The sequence below is a fragment of the Nyctibius grandis genome, chromosome 1 (assembly GCF_013368605.1).
Source record: "Nyctibius grandis isolate bNycGra1 chromosome 1, bNycGra1.pri, whole genome shotgun sequence".
In the NCBI taxonomy this organism is placed as follows: Eukaryota; Metazoa; Chordata; class Aves; order Nyctibiiformes; family Nyctibiidae; genus Nyctibius; species Nyctibius grandis.
In genome coordinates this window covers 21,495,945-21,516,867 of record NC_090658.1, presented here as the reverse complement: position 1 = coordinate 21,516,867, position 20,923 = coordinate 21,495,945, and the positions used below count along the sequence as shown (strand labels likewise).

General features: G+C 44.5%; 2 protein-coding genes across 2 annotated transcripts; one reads left to right on the top strand and one right to left on the bottom strand.

Moving 5' to 3' along the window:
• Positions 1 to 8,062: 8,062 nt before the first annotated feature.
• PFN3 (profilin 3) lies at positions 8,063 to 8,460 on the bottom strand. The gene is given in 2 exon segments (XM_068415164.1): positions 8,063 to 8,367; positions 8,370 to 8,460. Coding segments are annotated over 2 exon segments (396 nt in total).
• An 861-nt stretch (positions 8,461 to 9,321) lies between these two features.
• On the top strand, positions 9,322 to 19,943 carry LOC137671202 (mitochondrial amidoxime reducing component 2-like). The gene is made up of 7 exons (XM_068414620.1): positions 9,322 to 9,602; positions 9,924 to 10,097; positions 13,591 to 13,753; positions 15,422 to 15,562; positions 16,574 to 16,635; positions 16,724 to 16,795; positions 17,329 to 19,943. The coding sequence occupies exons 1-7, from the start codon at positions 9,328 to 9,330 to the stop codon at positions 17,453 to 17,455; spliced, it is 1,014 nt and encodes a 337-aa protein (XP_068270721.1). The 5' UTR covers positions 9,322 to 9,327; the 3' UTR covers positions 17,456 to 19,943.
• Positions 19,944 to 20,923: the final 980 nt, after the last annotated feature.

The window sequence follows — 20,923 nt, the reverse complement described above, 5'->3', positions numbered from 1 at the left end:
CCCACCAGCATGCCAGAGGGTACTTATAACTGCTGTGTCTTCTGCAGTAAGAACAGGGCTGTCCTAACACCCACATGTCACACCAGCTTGCATATTTTGTGATTAAAATTCAAATTTCGTTACACCACTCTATGTTTTACATTGCTTTTACAGCATCAATCATTAGAGCATTTTTTTTAAATGACTAAAGCAACACAGGGGGGATTTGTGTCTCCATTTTTCTGTGTGAAATGAGCATCCATCTATTCATCCGTGTGTCCTCTGAATCGCAAGGCAGCTCCCTCATTGCAACACCCAGGACCCAGCCCATTCAGTGCAGGGATTTTCCACAAAGGTAAACATGAACTTTAGCTTGTGCAACAACTCAGCACAATGGTTACCGCTGACTTTTGCCTGCTGACCTATGGCCTCCGCTCACCTGCTGCAGCTTTAGGGGAATAAACTGATTGCCATCCATACAGAACCAGAATGATCTGTAAATGCTGCTCCTGTGTGAGTCTGAGAAAAGAAAAGCTTGATGCATATTGGTGAGTCAGCTTCTGCTGAACAGTGTTTCTAAAACAGACCAAAAACACAGAAAGAGAAAGAAAAAGTAAGCAAGTAACCTCTGCTGTTGCTATAAAACAGCTGGTGATTCATGCCAGCCTATTTTCCTCCCTCAGAAGGAACTAATGGTTCTCACCGAGGCTGCCAATTAGTGCTGCTTATCAGTACTCCTTGAGCAGTAATTTGCTCCTCAGCTGGTGGAGCAGATTTGTGAGGCCAAGCCTTGGTCTGAGGGTTTGCTACTCTCTTCACCAGACCAGGTGACACAGCAGCATCTAGAAGATCTGGATCTGGGGCGGTGAGGTTCATTTTTCAGCAGGGTGGATGGCAGAGGGCTGTAGTTCCTGTCAATCACAGCAGCATCCCTGCTGTGCCAGGTCTGGCTTAGCTATGATGGAAACAGGTGGGACAGGGCAGATCCTGCAGTGCTGTTGCTAAATGTTGTCTCGGTGACATGAGAGACAAGACGAAACATTCCCTGACTCACTCAGTGTCAGGTGGCAGGTCATCCTGCTCAGACGACAAGAAATGGCAACCTTCATCTGAAGCAGAGCCATTGTGCTGGAAGTCTGCGAGTGACGGAAGACAGCGAGACATTGATGATGGTGAGGAGGCTGGGCTGTCCAGGACAGCCCTGATGGCATGCCAAGCCAGGAGGGCAATCCGGGATCAACTCTTGTCTTCTGCACAGGCTTTGTGTGCTCTTGGTGAGGATGGCCTTGGAGAGAGCCATCCCAGCAGGGAGAGGTTTCAACCCATGGATGCAGGCAGGCTCTTTTTAAAATGGGCTTGTCTGCAGCTTGTTTTCAGGTTCTTTTTAGGATAAAGTGGACATTTGACCCTTTTGTTGACAAAGGTAAGATGTGGTGGATATTGCTGGATGAAATGTGTTCGTCCCTTGGGGCACTTGATTGGCACCTCTACCCATCGCTTCACCCCGCAGGTTTTTGTTTTCAGTGGTGTGCTACTGTGCTATCTCGATGATCGCAGCGGGCTCTTCCAACCTGATTGATTCTGTGCTGTTTCTCTTCAGATTTCTACCCGCCTTTCACCATGTTTTATAACAAACAGCAGGATGAATAAGTTCGGGAAGCTGAATACATACAAGTGTGATGAGAAGTAGTCAACTCGTCCAAGCTTCTCTGAGGAATGAGCTCCGCTCCCCTGACAGCCTGGCACGTCACTTTTAAATGAAATCCCTGGCTATTCCTAGTGCCTGCTCAATGAGTCACGGAGCGGAATAAAGCTTATTTCTGCTGGTTTTGCCAGAGCATTTAATTACTACTCCGGCTTGCTGTAGGCTCTGAGGAAATGGCAGAGGACTCGCAGCTATTGTCCTTTGTCCTGCAACATTAGCAGCAAGGAAGCAGTCTTGCACAGCTTGCTTTTGAAGTGCTGTAACTGAGGAGAGCCATACCACACCACATCACATCACTTCCATGCTTCCAGGGCTTTACCAGTCCCAGGCCAAGGTTCACTTCAGGGATGAACCACCTCTGTCCTCTGTCTGTCTGTGTTGGGGTGCTGTTGTCTCTTTTTCTGTATCCGGAGTCCCTTGTTAGCAAGGCACTGGCCTCTTCTGAGACAAAACTTGTCCTAAAATCTGAACCAAGTTGCTGCAGTTAGTTGTACATGGTGTGCTTTGGAAATCCTTTTTCTTCAAGGACCAGCAGAGAGCCTAAAAAGCTTGTAGATTGATGGAGATAATTAAATTAAAAGAAAGTAAGAGAAGCAAATTCTCCCCTTCCTTCTCCTTGCAGGACAGAGCTACCAGCTGCTACGCCTGTTCCAGGGTGAAGTCTAGCCTGAGCTCAGAGACGGTGATGATCCTTCCTGAATCCTGCATCACCTACAAGGAGAGGCTCAGGGCTCTGGGCTCATTTAGCTGGAGGACAGAAGACGTAGGAGGGACCTGACAGCAGCTTTTCCATACCTAAGAAGAGGTTGCTAACAAGAGGAGTAAAGCTTTTTACTGAGGTCCACAGACAGACAGCAAGGGACAATGGTCATAAATTGAAACTGGGGAGTTTACAGCCAGATATGAGGACAAAAAAACCCCCACTAATATGATAATTAAGCATGAGAAGAGATTGCCTCATGAGGCTGGGGAGTCTCTGTCTCTGTCCCTGGAGGCTTTCAAGGCATGACTGTACAAAGTGCAGACCAACCCGGTCGGAATTCACTGTTGACCCTGCTGTGAGCAGGATGCTGGAGGAGAGGCCTTCTGGGGTCCTTCCAGCCCGGGTGACTCTCTGGGGCCATGAGCAGGATCCTGCCACGATAAGCAGAAAGCTTATATTTACCTACTGTATAGGGATGTAAAAGACAGATATCCTCACCCTTGCTAAAACACAGACGCTAAGAATAAAGCTTTGCTGCTGATGACAAGGAGCGACTTGCGAGGATGGCAGTGCAAAGTGCCTGAAGAACAGTTTGGCCCCCAGCAAAGTTTCCGCTGCATTGCACGATGCCGGCTGAAAGGCAATTGTCCTTTAGTGCCATCTCCTGGGAAAAAATCAGATTTCCAGCCTTGTCAGCTTGCCTTCTCGCTGGGTCTCATCTCCTGCAGGGATTTCCTGCCCTTCCCTAGGCTGGTCTCCTGGTTTGTCCAGACCCATCTTCACGATGCTGGGTCCCAGCAGCGTAATGTGTGTCGCCATATACCAGTGTTTTCTACCCAGTTGAATCCTGAGCCTCCTGTTTGCAAGGGTTTCCAATGTAAAGCCATAGGAACATTGTTCTTACGTTGGTTTTTTTTTTCCTTCAACACCTAAAAATTCATTACACTGAGGTTCTTGGCGTGCCTTAAAAATGTTCATTAAGGATGCTTCACTGGAGGGAAGGGGGATGAGCTACGGCCGCTTCTTGTTTCTGAATCCCATTCTCTACTGGAGAGATCACAGCTGCTTAAGACAAGACACGTCATTTCAAATGCAGGGGAAACGGAGGACGGCAGACTGGAATGCCCCCCCCAGGAGCTGCCTTGGACCCCAGCTCCAGCACACCATGTGTACTTGCCTCCTGGTGCTTTCTGTATTCTCCTATTTCTCCTGCCCATAAAGCAATCCTTGCTCCTCCCTTTCCTGGGACACTAAGCTAGCATCAGCTTGCTTTTTCAGCTGTGCTGAATTAGGGTGGGGACTTTCCTGTCCTTGGTGAATCCCATCCTCCCCCATGACGGCTGCTAAACCATAGCTGCAGAAGTCTGTTAGTCCTTGTGCTGCAGAATAAATGCACTGCTCCCAAGTCAAGCCTCTCCTTTGGTCCTTACCTGCTCTCCCTGATGACATGTAGCCCTACACTGACTATTCAAATTCCTAAAGCTGCCTGACTGATATTATACCTGCCTGGAGAATTGCAATTATGGAACATGGGGAGAACTTGTAACATCATTAGCCTGAATTCAGCCCTACTGGGCCGAACATTGGCCTGGAACAACCATTTTCTGTATTGTTCTGGTGAATTTAGAGAGACTGAAGTTTGACTGAAGGAAAAAGACAATTTTTCCATTCATCTTCCTATATGACGGAGTAGCCTACCTACCTGCCTGGCTTTTATCTATTTATGATTCCCCATGTAGGAAAAGCCTCACAAAAATACTGCTTTATCTCATTGCTCTGACTCCATTAAAAGGCATCTATCATTAATGACTCTATTTTTAATTCTATCATCACCAATTATTCACCCAAGATTTTTCCCTATATGAATTTCACTGAGCTCATTTCAAGCACATGACTCACTGAACTCTGATTTCCTTCAAGATTATAAGAGGAAACAGCAATGCTTTCATCCTCACCTTCTCTCTATGAAGGAATCTTTTGAATTTATTGTTTGTTCTAGGTCTGGAAGAAGGATATAATTTGCGTGTGTGGGTGTAATATAATTCCTATCATATCTTGTTGAAATCAGCATAGGATGACTGCACACTCAGCTGTGTCATCCCTTCATCCCTGCCTTTTGCTGAACTATCAGTCAGTGAAACAATAACTGGCATATCCCTGGTGTGGGCATTTAACCCCTATTCCTTCGCTGAGACAAGTCCAGCATACAGTTAACTCCATCCTAACACCCTGTCACCTAATCTAGGCCAGCATTTTGCTGTCTTTGTCACCGGGATCTTTTTTTGCAATGTCCATCTAAATCTCCCCCTCAGTGCAGTATTTTAGAATCAGAGAATCGTTTTGGTTGGAAAGAACCTTTAAGATCATCAAGTCCAACCATTAACCTAGCACTGCCAAGTCCACCACTAAACCATGTCCCTAAGGACCACATCTACACATCTTTTAAATACCTCCAGGGATGGTGACTCCACCACTTCCCTGGGCAGCCTGTTCCAAGATTTTATGCCCTTCCAAGCTACAGCACTGTGCACATATCTGAAGACCTACAAGATCCTCAATCACTTGTCTTTTTTTAGCTGAAACAAGTAAAATTCTTCAACTCTTTCCTCGTCATTCACCTTTCTTAGCCATCTGATTGAGCTGCAGCTGCAAGAGAGCCTAGGTTTGCCTCTAGCAGAGTTCTCTCCAATTGCCCACTGCATTTGAAGGCAGATACATCATTACTTTTTCCAAAAAATTTGCTTCACCTGAGAATTTGTCACATGGATACTTCTGAGCTGACACCATGCTTTCTCAAGATATGCCAACATCACCCGCTTTCATGACCAAGAGAACCCAGCTCCAGTTTGCTGTGGGATTGTCATAGCAAATGCTCCATCTGATCAGACACATTTTAAGCAGCCTGTGGCAAGGACCTGGCGCAGAGAATTTCAGCACAACTGTCCTGAAGTTTGATGAAGTTATAAACTATTGAAAACATGGTCATTTCCTGTTGAGCACAGGTTTACTGTGCCCACTCTGGCTACAGCAAATACAATGCTGTTGCTTAAGAGGCTGGAGATTGTAACAACAGCAGTACCCTGTCTGAATGGATCTGTTCACACTGCTTTATAGCAGATGGAGTTGGTGGCTCCTAGGTAAGCACAGGTGTGGCTGGGATGGAGGATTAAACAAACCTGCTGGTCAAGCTCTTTACTGGAGGCATTTTGAGAAGTGCCTGGTGTGAAGAGAGCTCTTCTCAAAGGCTGCAGTCTTAGACCTGAAGCGTTAAGCCACAGCCACACTCTCTGCAGCTATTTCTAATTTTATGTTCCTCGTATCATAGAACCATAGAATCGTTTTGGTTGGAAAGGACCTTTAAGATCAGGAGAGGAGAGATTATACAGATGCTGCCACCTTCTGTTATTCCTCTTTAAGCTCCTTCACACCATAGTCTTCAAGAAGAGTCAGGGCTGAACATAACAGCTACTTTTCATGGCTGGTCTGAACAAAATCTCCTTAGGCTCCAGGCTGGTAGATTTAGGGAATGGAAGTTTAAGGTCCTTCTTGGATTTCGAAATAATTTGTCTCTAAATTAATGTGCAATCACTAGCAAAGGCTAGTTATTTCTGAGTTTAGTTAATAAAGCCTTCAAACTGAAAGATACCAGTGTTGTACACCATTGTGCTGTCCATAAGGTCTAACCAGGGAGGAGCTGTAGCTATTCGCACCACCATCATGCTATATAGGTCCATACTTCTCCAAATTCTCATGCTGGTAAAGTATATATATATATACACTCCAGACCTGGTTTTTTTGGCACCCTGAATAAGGGAGCAAGCAGTAAATCATCCAAAATTATTTTCTCTTACTCCAAATCCTGTCATTTTGATGCCTCTTAGACTGAAGTTTGGAGGGTGAAAGCTTTTTGCGTTTTGTGACTTGTGCAGTGGAGAATACTACCGGTGCTCGAGCAATCACAGGAGATCGTTACTCATTTTTGCCTTAAGCTTGTGAAAATAAGCAGCAATGTTCATTAGGAATGCCTTTGCTGTTTGAAAAACTTGTGGACAGCATAAATATTAACTTTTTTTTTCATTTATTTATTTGATTTGATGCGTTGCTTTTATTGTGAGATTTTAAAACCAGTTTGCGGTTTTGTGTTTTTTTCCCTTTAGTACTTATGTTAATTTGTTTTGCTCCATGCTTGTAAGCACTGCTTATCAAACAGCGCTTACTAATTAGCCAGGCATTGCAGTCTTGTTGAACATTTGCTAATACACTAGTTGTCTGGTTCCCCTTGTAGGGTTTTTCTGCTCCTGTGGGTGTGGTTGCAGATTAACGATCTCTGTGTGAATTCAATTAAATGACAAAATATTGCCTCCACGTTAAATGAGAAGATTAATGCTCAGCAGGGCCAGCTCTCCCCTTGTGTCTGTGACAGCGTCATAAAAGTCATCATGAGTAATTATTTTTGACTCAGTGGGTCAACGGTTTGAAGGTGGTGGGGGAGGTCTGGTCAAACCAGACCAAGCAGTTTAGCACCTATGAGTTACCTGGCACAATGGGGGGCTCCCAGGGGTATAGAGGACAGGGTGTTTCACCATGGGTGGGTGGTCACAGCCCACCTGTGCTGCAGCAGGACAGCATGCAGTGGATTCAGGCTTGCTGCCAGGCAGCTGCCACAGCTGCCAGGAGAAATAGAGCAAGGAAAGCCCGCGTGTGAGGAGATCAGCCCTGCCAGAGATACCACTCGAGTCATCCCTGCATCAGTCCCATCTCAAGCGCACCAATTCTGCCTCATTTCAGACTGGCCGTTGAGGGTTACAAGCGGGAGCAGGAGAGGAGGGCTGTACTGGTGATTGAAGGAGGAAATCTGCAGCATTCGGCACAAATCCATGTCCTCCTGGGTGTCCTGGGGGGCTTACAGGGACTCCCATGATCTTGAGCCCAGACAGTGCGACTGAGCAGGATGGAAAGGAAGCAACCTTCAGAAGATCCCCACACCACAGATGCAAGACAGGTAACATCTCATAAAAACCGCAATTTGCTCAGTAAAGTAGTGTAAGAAGGGGTTTCAAGTGATGTATGTGGAAGGTGAGCAGGTGGTAGGCTTATATCTGCACCCGCCTCCCACACGGTCCAACAGCAGCACAAGGCTCTGCTGATCAATAGTTAATCTCCAGAATGAACTGCGCTTGTTCCAGGGGCAAATTCAAAATAAACAGTAGGTCCTACTTATCCTTAGTGTTGTGGCCTACTTGTAGAAGGAAGAAGGTCTCAAAACCCATGAATGGCATTAGGGCATGATTGAACAGCAAAGTGGTGAACAAGAGGGCAAAGGGATTGCCCTCCCTCCTGCCCTTTCCCAAAGCTAATGTTATCAGAGACCTTCACCCCCAAATCAGCCAGTAAAATGAGAATAACAGGGAGCAACTATCCAAGATGGCTGGGAGACCATGCAAGTGATACCAAGGATCCTGATGAGGAATGTAGATGTTACTCCCTTCTGCACCACAGCTGGTCAAGTAGACTGTTAGTGTCCCAGCACTTCTGCCTGCCCAGCACCCCCCCACCTGAAAGAAGGAGGCAAAGACATGCGCAACCAAATCAGGTTTATTTCCTTTCTCTGCCACGGCAACGACTGTGCCCCTGTGCTCAGGCAGAAGATGTCTGGCTCTTTGGCACTATTTGCTTCATGCTTTCATGCCCACAATCATATCATGGACGTTTTGGTTGAGGGCTCCTCCATGGACTCCCTTCTTGCTCATGAGGAAGATCAGGGCTTTGGGGGTCTTGCCAATACAGATGGATCTGCTGTCACTGCCTTTGCTTCCGACATCCATCACGTTGTCTTCATCCACCATCAGGTTGTCACGAGTCACACTGCACTTTTTGCCAGCTACGGTGATTCCCGTTAGCAGGAACGTTTTCCAATCCTGGTCTGTGATCAAGCGCCCTTCTTGAGGTGAGATGGCTGCAAGAAGCCCTCCTGGCTTACAACACAGTTGTTGTCAGAGAGGCCCATGATAGCCACATCTGCAACATTCCTGTCCACCAGGATGCCATTGATGTAGCACTTCCAGGAATCCATCATGGCTGGGCTGTCCAAATCTCTCAGAAATGCCCAACACCAAGGCTTTTCTGTCTTCTGCTTGCTGGGACTTTAGTCTCAACACACTGGTCCTAAAAATTTCAGTTTGTCTTCAGATCCCTGCAAGCCTGAACAGGGGAGCTGGGGGAAATCAACAGCCAAGGCCCTTGCTTTGCCTGTGAGGAGAAACCTGTGACAACAGCAGCGTTTGCCACTCCAGCCTGTTCTACGATGTCATGTTTCCCTCACAGCCGGGTGTCCCACAGAGTGACTTCCCCACGATCCTGTCGACAAGAGGGAAGCTCTCGGAGTGGGTCTCACGAGTGTGGAACCAGGCAGCTGGCGCTGGCAGAAGCCCCAAGGCGACCACAGGGCACGGGACCCCCCACCCCAACCTCAGGCGCTGCCATTTTTCGGCCCCCACACCAGCTCTTCACCTCCAGCCACCTGTTTCCCCCTTCTCTGAGTCAAAGCAAACAGCTGAATTTCACATACTCATGTATTTCTAGACAGCTCATACTTTTTCTGCAACATTGTTTTTAAACGAAAGCCCAGATATTAAAAGAAACGCATTTGCTGCCTGTATTTCATCAAGCCGGACGCGGACAGAGCGCACTCAAGCTTTTATTTCCCGCGCCGTGACCGCAACTCTTTCTTCCACCAAAGGTCTCGGCCCCGCGGAGGCCTCGGCCTGGGGCAGCGGGCACGTGCCGCGTAACCCCCCCAGGCCGTCGGGTCTCCGACCGCAGCGGGGCCCGTTGCGCGCCAGGCGCGGCGGCGCCGTAGGGGGGCGGCCGCCGGCCCTTGGCCCGCCCCCGGCCCCAGCCCCTTCAGGCGCCGCGCTGCCGCCGCCGCGGCCCAGTCGCCATGAGCGGGGCGCGGGGCGCCCTGGGCCTGTCGCTGCGGGCGGTGCGGCTGGGCTGGCTGTGGGGGGCGGCAGCGGTGCTGGCGCTGGGCGCCCTGCTGGGAGCCTGGCGGTGGGCCGGCGGGCGGAGGCGGGCGGCGGGGCGCCGCCGCCGCCTGCAGCGGGTGGGGACGGTGCTGAAGCTCTTCGTGTACCCGGTGAAGTCGTGCCGGGGGGTGGCCGTGGGGCGGGCGCAGGTGACGCCGATGGGGCTGCAGAGCGGGGAGCTGCGGGACAGGTACGGCGGGGCGGGCTGGGGAGCGGGGAGCTGCGGGACAGGGACGGCGGGGCGGGCTGGGGAGCGGGGAGCTGCGGGACAGGGACGGCGGGGCGGGCTGGGGAGCGGGGCGAGCCGCGGTGCTTCGGCCCGGCCTGGCGGCGGGCCCTGCTGCCAGGCCTCTGTCCTGGCTCCACGTTTGGTTTGCCTCGGCGCCTTGAAGAGGCACCCGTTGTGCTGGTGCTGCCGTGCCCGGCTCTCGGCGGGGCTGCGGGAGTAGCCTGCGCCCGGCACCGGCCTTTAGCGTTGTTCAACGTGTTTCTGTCCCCTGTCACGCTGCAGGTTTTGGCTGGTGACCAAGGAAGATGGGCACATGGTTACAGCTCGCCAGGAGCCGCGGCTGGTCCTCATTTCTGTCAGCTGTGAAAACGGGCACTTGACCTTGGAGGCCCCAGATATGCAGAAGCTGTGCTTGCCTGTCAAGCTCCCCAGGAAAAATCCTGTGCGGAACTGCAGGTACTGGAGAAGGAGGTTTTTTGCCCTCCCTTCTCTCTAAATACTGCCTCTCACTTACATGCTTTGCTTTTCAAGACTGTGTGATGGTTTGTGTTTTCTTATGCAGAAACTGGAGGGTGAAAGTTAGGTGCCTCTGCTTCTTTGCTCTAAGGGTCTGTCTCCCCATCTGCATAATGGGGAGAGACTTCAGACCAGGGCAGTGACAGGACAAGGGGCAATGGTTTGAAACTAAAAGAGAGTAGGCTTAGATTAGACATAAGGAAGACATTTTTTATGAGGGGCATGGCGAGACACTGGAACAGGTTGCCCAGAGAAGTTGATGCCCCCTCCCTGGAAGTGTTCAAGGCCAGGTTGGATGGGGCTTTGAGCAACCTGGTCTAGTGAAAGGTGTCCCTGCCTGTGGCAGCGGGGTTGGACTAGGTGATTTTTAAAGGGCTTTTTCCAACCCAAACCATTCTGTGAAATTCTCTGCCTTGTGTGTTATACAGGAGGCCAGGGCTGATTGTCATAACAAAAGGTCTAGTTTTGATCTGCTAAACAAGGGTGAAAACAAATCTTAGGAAAAAAATATGCCAGTTTCAAAAACCATACATTATACACCTGCCAAATGAACTGTGATCTTCAGTCTTCATAGACTGTCGTGTTTACTCATTTGTGCTTACTTCTAGTGTTTTCATTTTTGCTTGGGTGAGCAATTGCATCTCAGAGCCTTGGTCATGCTTGTTGGTATTTCTCGGTCACCGCTAGTATATGCATCAATATTTTTGGATACACACTGGCTGTTTGGAATTGTTGAGGTTTTGGGGTTTAGATTCCCTCACCCCTGTTTGTAGGCATTTAACTGAGGTGCCTAAATTAGTAATTTGGTTGCCCGAGGCTCACTCTGTGGTCACAGGGGAAAGATGGGCGTCCCCAGAGAGCGTGTCATTCCCTGTAGGCGCTATCTCAAAGGGGTTTCCAGGAGAACAGATTACAAACATAGTCTTTTAGCTGTGTGCAGGCCTAGTTATTTTATCCGTGCATTGAAATCCATGCTGGAAAACTGACAAGTTGAAGCAGAAAACCTTTTCCTTATTAAAATGTCAATTAATATGTAAGACTATTTAGTAACTGTAAATGGTGTTAGCCCCTACAAACATACTGGTAAGTGTTTTTCCTTTGGATAGCAGAGAAGGTTAATGTACCGGCTGCTATAATTAAAACTAAAAGAGTGCTAGAAAGGAACTGCATTCGCTAGCTTTTAGCATAAACCTGTTGCTGTGGAAACTCTTGATCAGCATAGCTCAGTATCTCTGTTTATACAAGGCAGGTGCAAGTTACAAATGATAGCATTTCTCATGGAGAAATAGGACAGTCTTTTAAAAATCTGTCTATAATGTATATATGTTAGCCAATGACACATATACTACAAAAACATACAGTTTTCAAGATGTTATTTTTCAGAAATTTGTTGTACCATTAGAAAAAAATTTAAATAGACTAAATGCATTTCAGTAATGAAAAATTCTCTTGGATTTTCCAATTTTTAGATCTCAGTGACTTGTTTTTCTCTTAATTTTTCTTTCTTTGCTTTAATAAACGATTGCACTCCCTGGCTTTAAAATTGCTAGAATTTGGGAACACAAGTGAGCAAAAGTTAGATGCATGTAAACGGACTTTAAAAATTACCAGGTTGTCTGGTATTGTAGGTGGTGTCATAGGATGTGAAGTTAGCAATACCCATAGTTAAACATTGCCTGGTACTCAGGAGAAATGCTGAGGTTCTGTATGACTCTGCTGTGCTTAAACAACTTGCCATTCATCAGCTCAAGGCTGATTCTTTCTGATCCATTCAGCTATTCGTAAGAATGAGGTTTGGGAATAGTACTGTATTCTGGCAAATGAAGATTCGGCTTTTGCTCTGAGATTCTTCCCTTCCAGCTTTTGCACAGGAGTAGCTGTCTTACTGCATGGTACGCTCTGCCAGCAAGGCCCTCTGCACAGACTTGTATTTGTTCGGCCACTGGACGAGCATGGTGCTTTCAGATTGGTGCCGACTTGTGCCTGGTAGTTTGGAGCCAAGGCAATGCAATAGTGCATCTGGGTGCAAAAGGCTATTTGCTAAGTTCGGTTGCAGATTTTACATGTATATTTAAAAATCCTGTGTCTGGGGGAGTCAAAGGTAGGACTGAAGCCATTGCGTAGGCACTGTTTCTATTTGTGCAAATGTTAGAGGGTTTCTATAGGCCTCTGGTTAAGAAGCCTCGTGTTCTTCATTTGTGCTTTTTGTCAGTATGTGTTGCAATACTTAAATTGCATGATCTGTTCCCATGGATCCCTATGCCACCAAGTGCTCAGGATAGATCTGCTTCATGGGTAGAAAACGGTAGCATAGGAGGCTGTAAGACCCTCACCTCTGTTGTCCTGCCAGCTGGAAGGCATGCAGGAACTAAGAGAATGGAGGGAAGAGAAAGGCAGTTGAATGCTGTCTGGGGCAATAGTGTTTAATCCCAGTCTATGCCACAGAGTTGATACAGGGATCCCAGCAAACAGAGCAGGGATGTTGCTGCAAGCACCCTAATGATTCATCTCTTCCCCAAGGTGAGTAAAGGAGGGCTCCTGGGAGCTGGGCTCAGGCTAGATGAACTGCCTGGGCATCTCTGCTTTAAGCTGTCCAGGGTATGATTGCAGAGGTGGAGAAAACTGCAGTGCATTTCGGTCAAAATCGCTGCTTCGAAGAGAGTAGTAAAACTATTCGTGGCTGGTGTTGAAGTTTATTGAAAGGTTGAGCTGAGGTTTACCTTTTCTTGCCAGGAAAGTGTTGCTTGCGTAAACTTATTTGTATTCTGCGGCCAGTGGCTTTTTATGCCCTGTGGACTTTGCTTCCATTATAAATGTTTAACCTCTCGTAAGATCCTGAGCTATTCTATATGCTAAGTTTGAGCTTAAGAGTTTCACTCAGCTCTGGCTAAATTTTTACAGCACTAAAATCTGAAGGAAAGCTTCCTTAACAATCAGGGACATTTACAATTAATAGTATTTATAAATGTCAATTACAGTAACTAACCACATCCTTTCAAACTATCATTCATTTTCTGAAATTAGTTACCTTTCCGTTGATTTCCGGGTAGAGGTCTTTTGGTGTTACAGTCGCATGCAAATACAAGGGTAGATCCTTTTTTTCCTTGAAACTATGGCAAATGGGTAGGTTTGTTACTGGTCGTTGATGTGACAGTTAGCTCTGAGCATCTAAAGGCTATTTAGTGGCTCATTCTTTCACCAACTGGTATCATCTGGCCATGTCCATGTTACTTAGTTTCCAAAACAGGGTGGCCACAAGGAGATTGCACACTGGGGGCGGTCCTTGTGCCAAATTCAGAAACCAACTTCCACCTTGTTTGTTTGTTTACTGTATCTTGCTACTATTAAAACAAGTTGTTTGCCTTTGAACAATAAGCATGCTTGAGCCTTTGGCTTTGCAGCTAATTTGCTGATGTGTCTTGTGACCCTTCAGGGTGTTTCGGCTGGATATCCAAGGCAGGGACTGTGGAGATGAAGTGGCTCAGTGGCTCACCACTTTCCTGAATTCAGAGCCATATCGACTGGTGCACTTTGAGCCCTCCATGATGCCAAGAAAGTCAAAGGACATCATAAGCCTTTTCCGAACTACAGATGAGGTAAATGAATGTTCTTTTTCTCAGTAGTTTCTTTTAACCATTTCCCACCCACCCACTGAAACCTGCCCATTCCGTCATTGGTGATTGAGCCCAGTTTAGCGAGGTGTGTAGTCATGTACTTAAACCACATGAATATTCTTCTTTTCTATGATGAGATGACTTGCTTAGATTTTACTTTAAATTTGTTCTAAGCTGGTGACCATTCACAGCTGAAGAGTCTGATACTGATATTTGAAGGGGAACTGTTACATTGCAGAATTTAATAGCATTCCTTTTGTGCCTCAGTGAATAGAAAAAAGTTATGTTTTTAAAGATATTTTGATGGTGTAGTCTGTGTCGCATAGAAAACCTCCGTTCCCCATCCCTTGTTAGGTCTAGGAGTGTACTGCTGCGAGTTGTGTTACCTTGTGTTTTGTTTAATGGAATGGTGCTTAACTCAGGGCTCTATAGTTGTGAGCTTCGGAATTAAAATTCAAAGGAGGTTACAGTGGTGTCATCTCTCACTCTTCCTGTGGGAAGAGGCTTGAAGGTGCGATATTAGAGAAAGTTGATGCAGGTAGGGAAAGGAGATGCTGTGTTCAGACATCCTCATATCCTTGGAGCCACTGATGCCCTTTTTGTCTGAACAACTCTCTCACGTGAAGATGTTTTGAACTGTACGTGATGAGTGTAAGCAAATGCAAATTGTGAGTACCCTGCCTTACTGATGTGATGTTATTACCTATAGGGCATCAGTGATTTGCTTGTTTTTGCACAAAGAGAAGCAGCTATATTCAATTATGGACTTCTATACATACGCATTTATTATGTAAGGGCACTGAGACCAATACAGAAGACTAGGCTTCAGCAGAAGGGATGTCAGATTAGGAGGGGTGACATTCAGGAATCCTAGCATGATACGAGGGCAGAGTTGTTTGTATAGTTCTTTCAACACTCATCTTCTTGTGGTTGTAAAGACATGTCCAAGGCAGGGGAAAGGATGATATAAGAAACAGACAGGAGGAAGGCTATGCGCTAAAATTCTTGCCAAAATTTCTTTTTTTTTTCCTGTGTAACTAGTATATATAGGAGTTTTCTTTTAATACTGTTTATTGACCTTGTTTGCTGAAATGGCAGCCCTCCCACTTCCGAGCAAACTGAGACTGACGAATGGGCTGTGTCAATTTAGTATTGCGATTCTGTGTGTGAGACACTCTGGTGTTGCGACAAGATAGATTCATTATATAGAAAAATCCAGTTGGTTGATAATAGTCAACAAGGTAACTTCAGCAGGTCCATAAATGTCTTAAGTACCTTTCATAATTTAGCGTGTTTTACTGATATACTTAGGTCCGTCTGTAACACGTAGAATAAATGTCTGGGACATGCATACAGTATTATTTTGTAAAAAGTTGAGGTAGATTATATAATTTTGATTTAATTCTATAAGTAAAAGTTTAATTTTACAATTTAGGCAAATGAAACTTGCCATGGTTACTGAAATAGGAAAGGGCATGTTGTTTTACTTATTAAGCTGCTTCCAGGAAAATTAAAACCTGAATGCAGCAGCCTAACAGTCAGGCTAATATGTGGCCACTGGTTCCAACACATCTGTCCTTTTGCCATTCACTAACTTTACTCCCGTGCTCTTACAGCAGCCTTAGGATTTGTTTGTGTTTGTTTATATAGGTTGCCTATCCTGACTGTAGCCCAGTCTTGATCATCTCAGAAGCTTCCCTGGAAGATCTAAATACCAGGCTGGAGAAGAAAGTTAAGATAGAGTACTTCAGACCAAATATTCTTGTGACAGATTGCAGTACTTTTGAGGAGGTAAATAGCTGTCTTAAATGTCTTTTTGAAGGCTTGGTAATGTTCCTTTGTAACTCAGTTTCCTTGTGTGATGGTGCCTACAAGGATGAGGAAAGCTGCTATACTGTGATCTTTGCAACTGAATTCCAGAGATACGTTTTCTGTTCGCATCAGTGCATGTGAAACATTGAGGGAGGAGACAGGTCTGTGAATGCTTATTTAGCTTATCAAAGGATAAAGTAAGTGTATTTAAATGACAGGCTGCTACTGGAAGCTCATCTTTAAGTGTAAAGTAGGGAAAGCTATGCACGCTATAATTGATCAATTAATGATAGAAATGAACAATTTGTAAATTGGCAGTGTGATGTTTTACAGCCTTTGACAAGAGTAAAACTGACCCTTGCAATACTGCAGTCTATCACTGCATCTCTGACAATATTCTAGTAGCTCAAGAAACACTGTCTAGGAAGGTGTCTGGTGATGAAGTGAACTGGTGTTGGTGGCTTTAAAGAATTTTTATGTCATGTTGCCATTTTTCCAAAGAATTAGCTCTGGATAGATATGGTAATTTCCCAGATCCAAGTAGTTCCTAAAATGGGAATGGGTTTCTGTCTTCCAAGAAGGATTACAATAGGAAGCCTGTGTAAACAAGAAGTGAAAACTTACTTCCACTAAAAATTTCCTTTCTGCAAAAATGGTGACTTACCAGAGGTCACAGATCAGATTATCACATATACAGTAAGAATAAGCTTGCTTTATGTTCAGACAAGCGCACACTGCAGAACGGGATTTATTACTTGTGTATCTTTCTTTCCAGATGTAATTACTAGTGGTTCCTGAATTGAATGAATGCAGTGACCGTAGAGTTTTCATTAAAATAGTACCATAATATAATTGTACTTATTTTGAAGGTGCAAGTAAAGGTGATCATCTGGAATGGTACTGCTTCTTCTAGGAATGACTGTGCCACTCCTGGAAAAATGGTTGCATGTGGATATGTCTAATCTGTGCATAATGTTTACCTTCCCTCAGGACACCTGGGAGGAGATTCTTATTGGCAATGTGGAGTTGAAAGGGACAGTGTGTTGTAGCAGGTAAACGTTTGAGACCGTTATTTTATATAGACGTATAGAGATGTATAATAAGAAGCTGTTATTGATTTGGCGCTGTCTGTCATTGCAGGTGTATTTTAACAACTGTTGACCCAGACACTGGGGTCCTGGACAGGAAGGAGCCCCTGGAAACATTGAAAAGGTTGTAAAAATACCAGTGCTTCTTAGGCAGTGGGAGTGGATTTAGGCTAGATCCCAACAGATGTCAGATTAGTGTTTTAAAAGTGGTTTGAAGTAGGTGTGGGACATAATAATGCAGTGTAAAGGTCTGTGTATATTGGCTTCCATTCTACTTTCTGCAATTCTATATGGTAAGAAAATTCAGGAAGTTCTCTCTTCTTTCTTGCAAACTTTACATTCCCTGTCTCTTTCATCTCTGGTAGGGTGCATGCCTGGGGTAACAGGTATTTAAGGTATTTAAAGGTCTAACTTTGCAACTTTGGCATTTCTTTTTATAAAGTCTTTTGTGTATGAGTTATACATGAATGTGTGAATACAGTCAGGCTTTTTTCCTCCATTTCAACTACTTGCTTCACTTAACTGTAGTATTTATTTAGTTTTTAGTCTAGTATGGTGACCAAAACAGGGCATCACTAGTCATATGTTCTCTCATCACTGATATTTTGATGTTTAGAATTTGCTGCCACTGATTCTAAAGAAGTGTTCTCTCTGCAGTTACCGCTTATGTGATCCATCTGAGCGAAACATATACAAATCCAGCCCTCTCTTTGGAAAATACTTTGCCGTTGACAAAACTGGAATGATTCAAGTTGGAGACCCTGTGTACAAGATGGTCGAGTAATGAGAGATGCTTTGATCAGAAGATGCCTTTTCACTTTGATATGCAAATTGTTTTCCCATGAACACAGTCACCAGTGTAACTTTTTCTTACACCTTGAAATATTTTTTGTGCTATGTTCCTTTGTGAGGTGCGGGGAGGGGTTGTCTTTGAGGCTATGAAGTGCCAATCATTTCAGATCGTGTCATCTACTAGCATGCCTGTAGCAATCACGTCTTTAGTTTTACTGGAGGCTGTGATAGAAGAAACTCTAATCCAAGACAGATTTCACAGCACTACTGTGAGTATCACACTTCTAAAATTTTATGTCAAACTTGGTATCGGAATCCAAAATTACGTACAAGAACTTTGCATCATGTATTAGATACATTCAGTGCCTATAAAGAACCACAGAAACAGTCATACCAAGTGTAAAGTAAGTATGTTGCTCATGGACCTGCCTTTACAGGTGAACAGGGAGTGCAGATGGCAAGGCTCTGTCTTAGATTCTGCACTTCTTTTGGTCCTAAGCATCTTACCCGATCTATGTCTGGAGGTACTTTCTTGCAATGTTTCTTATCCTGCAGTCGTTTCCTGAACATTGCTCCTGTGTTTTGAGACTGGAGCAATATCAGAAGGAGAAAGGTTTGTGAGCTGACTAAATGCTACTCTAATCTAGAGGTGGGAGCACGGGCTAACGATGTGCAGGACTGGGGGGGTTGTTTAGTTTATGACCTCTGCTTGATAGAGTTGGAACCATCAATTTTTTTTCTCTTGTGAAGCATACTGTAACAGCCAGGCTGTAGAGTAGTGATGCATTTGCTAACGTATCAGTAGAACTTCCAGTTTGATTAAAAGAATTAGGTGTTCATTGGATCAGAGACTTTATGCACACTGGAGAGGAAGAAAAGCTGTTGGGAGTGATCTGATTCTGAGCCTGCCTCGTTCAAGCTGATGTCCAGGCCAATATTATAGGGCTCTGTGTTCATGTGTAATTCCTCTCTGGCTCAGTGAATCTCTTGCTGTAGAAAGTTAGGCTGCTAAGCAGATGTTTGGGAAGCTGCAGTTTTAGGCAGAGCCTGTTAACATCCTTACTGGTTACGCATTTACATCTCTGGTTGCCTCCACCCCTACCCATATTCTAAACAAAATGTCAGCCATTTGTATGAAGCTGATAATTATATTTTCTGCTATATTATGTACTGCCTAAAACAGGTAGGGGAGGAAACTAGTTGGATGATAGTATATCTTTTCTTTAAATATTACATGATTTTTTTTAAAAAAAGTGGACTCCAAGACAAAAGTCAGCCATCTTTCATATGCTTGACTGCCTGTTGCTTTGTTATGGATTACTAGATCTAGAAAGAGGGTTGAACTAGCCAAAAAGAGGAATCTAATTAAGTGTGAAGAAGGACAAATCATGACCCAATTTGGTGTTTAGATTCTTTGTTTTCAGTTGTGAATATGAAACTGGAATTGTGCTGCGTGTTCACAACTCAGACCTGTAAAATGAAGAGCCGTCGTGCCTTTGAACAAATTCGGATGGATGTACGTGGCAAGTCTGAAGCAGGCATATGGGGAAGGTAGTTCTCTATTATTTGTGAATGCAAGAGTTGCTCCAAATGTCCTTTTGTTAGCAGAGTGCTCTGTAAGCGTTAGGTTTTCCTGTGACAGACAAGTGCCCAGCTAGGACTGCACGTTGCATATTTGTGCATTGTTATGCCTGATGCAGCAACTAGTGGGAGGAAGTGAGAGAAAAAGCATCTTTTAAGAAGGAAAATAGTATTGAGGTTTTTTTTTTTTAAAAAAAAAGCATATGTTGAAGATCCTTAATATTAGAAGCTGAAACCTTGTGGAGTTCCTAGTGGTATTATTAAGCAAAGACAGCCTGCTGGCCTGTCAAAGCAATTAGTTAACATTGTGTCTCTTCGTTAAGTCAAAGGAGCGGAAGGAAAGAGAGCTGAATTTTTGCCTCTGGCCAAACATATTTTTGAGTGTTGGTTTAGCACCGCATTAGGATTTACGTAACACAACTTGTGTGGTATAGATCATGTTGCTTCTTGTTAGGCTGTCATCGATTGGGCTAATTTGGAAATGAGGTTGTCTTTCCAATGAGAAACTGCATCTGCATTCCTTTTAAGAAAATGCTGTAGATCTAAAGCCCCGAATTATCCCTGTAAAAGCCCCTTAGAAGAATTTGGCTAGAATCCTAAAACAGGTATGCATCTGAGTACAACACATTTCACAAATAACACTTAAATCAATTATGTGATGAAAGAGGGCCATTCTGGGAAATGGAGAGTAACTTACGAATGTTACAATATAAATATCTTAATATAAATGTTCAACTGCTGTAACTAGGAATTGTATTTGATTTTGCTAAAGTGATTTAGGAAATTGACTGAAAACATGTCAGTCACAAAACATTTTTAAATTGTGTACTTAGAAGTGTTAATTGCCTTTTTTAACTCTAGAGGAAGAAAACAAAAATATAAACTTCTGTTGAATCCAATCTCTTGTAAGGTGTAAAATTTGTGAATCTTCTTTTTTCTTGGTTTTCTGTTTCGGCATTTAACTTCCACTGCTGTTTCCAGGACCTTGTATGTAATTAACAACGATTATTATTTTTTTTTAATTTTACCTCTAAGTTCAGGAAAACATGCAGTTAACCAGAGGAAGCCATATGTGTAGGAGAGCAGAACCATCAGATGTAAGTGGTCTTCAGACTCAATTTTACAACCCTTATGATCCAGATGATGAACAAGATGTTGACAGACTATCTTCTTTTCTCCACAGACATGAAAATAGGGAAAAATGGGTTTGAAAGTAGGAAAGTTTAATACACTCAAGTCAACGCAAAGTCATTCCTATTTCAGGTCTCTAAGTATAAAGCCAAAACTTGTTTTACAGCGCTTGCTACAGCAACATAATTCTTGCAGAATACTGTGTGAGAGAAGGACAGTCCTTGCAGGTAGAAATTTACTGGTTGCTTGAGATTTGCGATGGTTACATCTTCAGCCAAGACTGCCCCCCTGAAAAAAAAAAGAGAAAGATCCATGCTTCTGCATCTTAAGGGGGAAAAAAAGCCTTCCAAAGGCATTGCTTCACTTCTGCTTAAGAAGAAGTTCCTGGCACTTTACATTCCAAATGGCAAAGGTTTCAGAAAGGGCTGCCACAAGGTGTTCGTGTCTGGTCTATTCTAGCACCTTAAATTCCCTCATTTTCATTTTGTGATCCATAAGAAATTCCTTGTACTGGGCAGCTGCAGGGCTGAGGACTACACCTGCAGACTCTTTGTTTCTTTTGGACAGAAGGTTCTTAAAAATAGTGCAGGCATCAAAACAATGTATCAGTTTTCTCTTCAGCTGGAAGAGAGGCGGCATTCATACCTCATAAAGGTTCCTATTTTTACATATTCTACATAGCCATTGTGTTAATGTTAACAATCTACTTAGAATGTCACTGTTCCTAGTAATTTTTTACATTTTACCC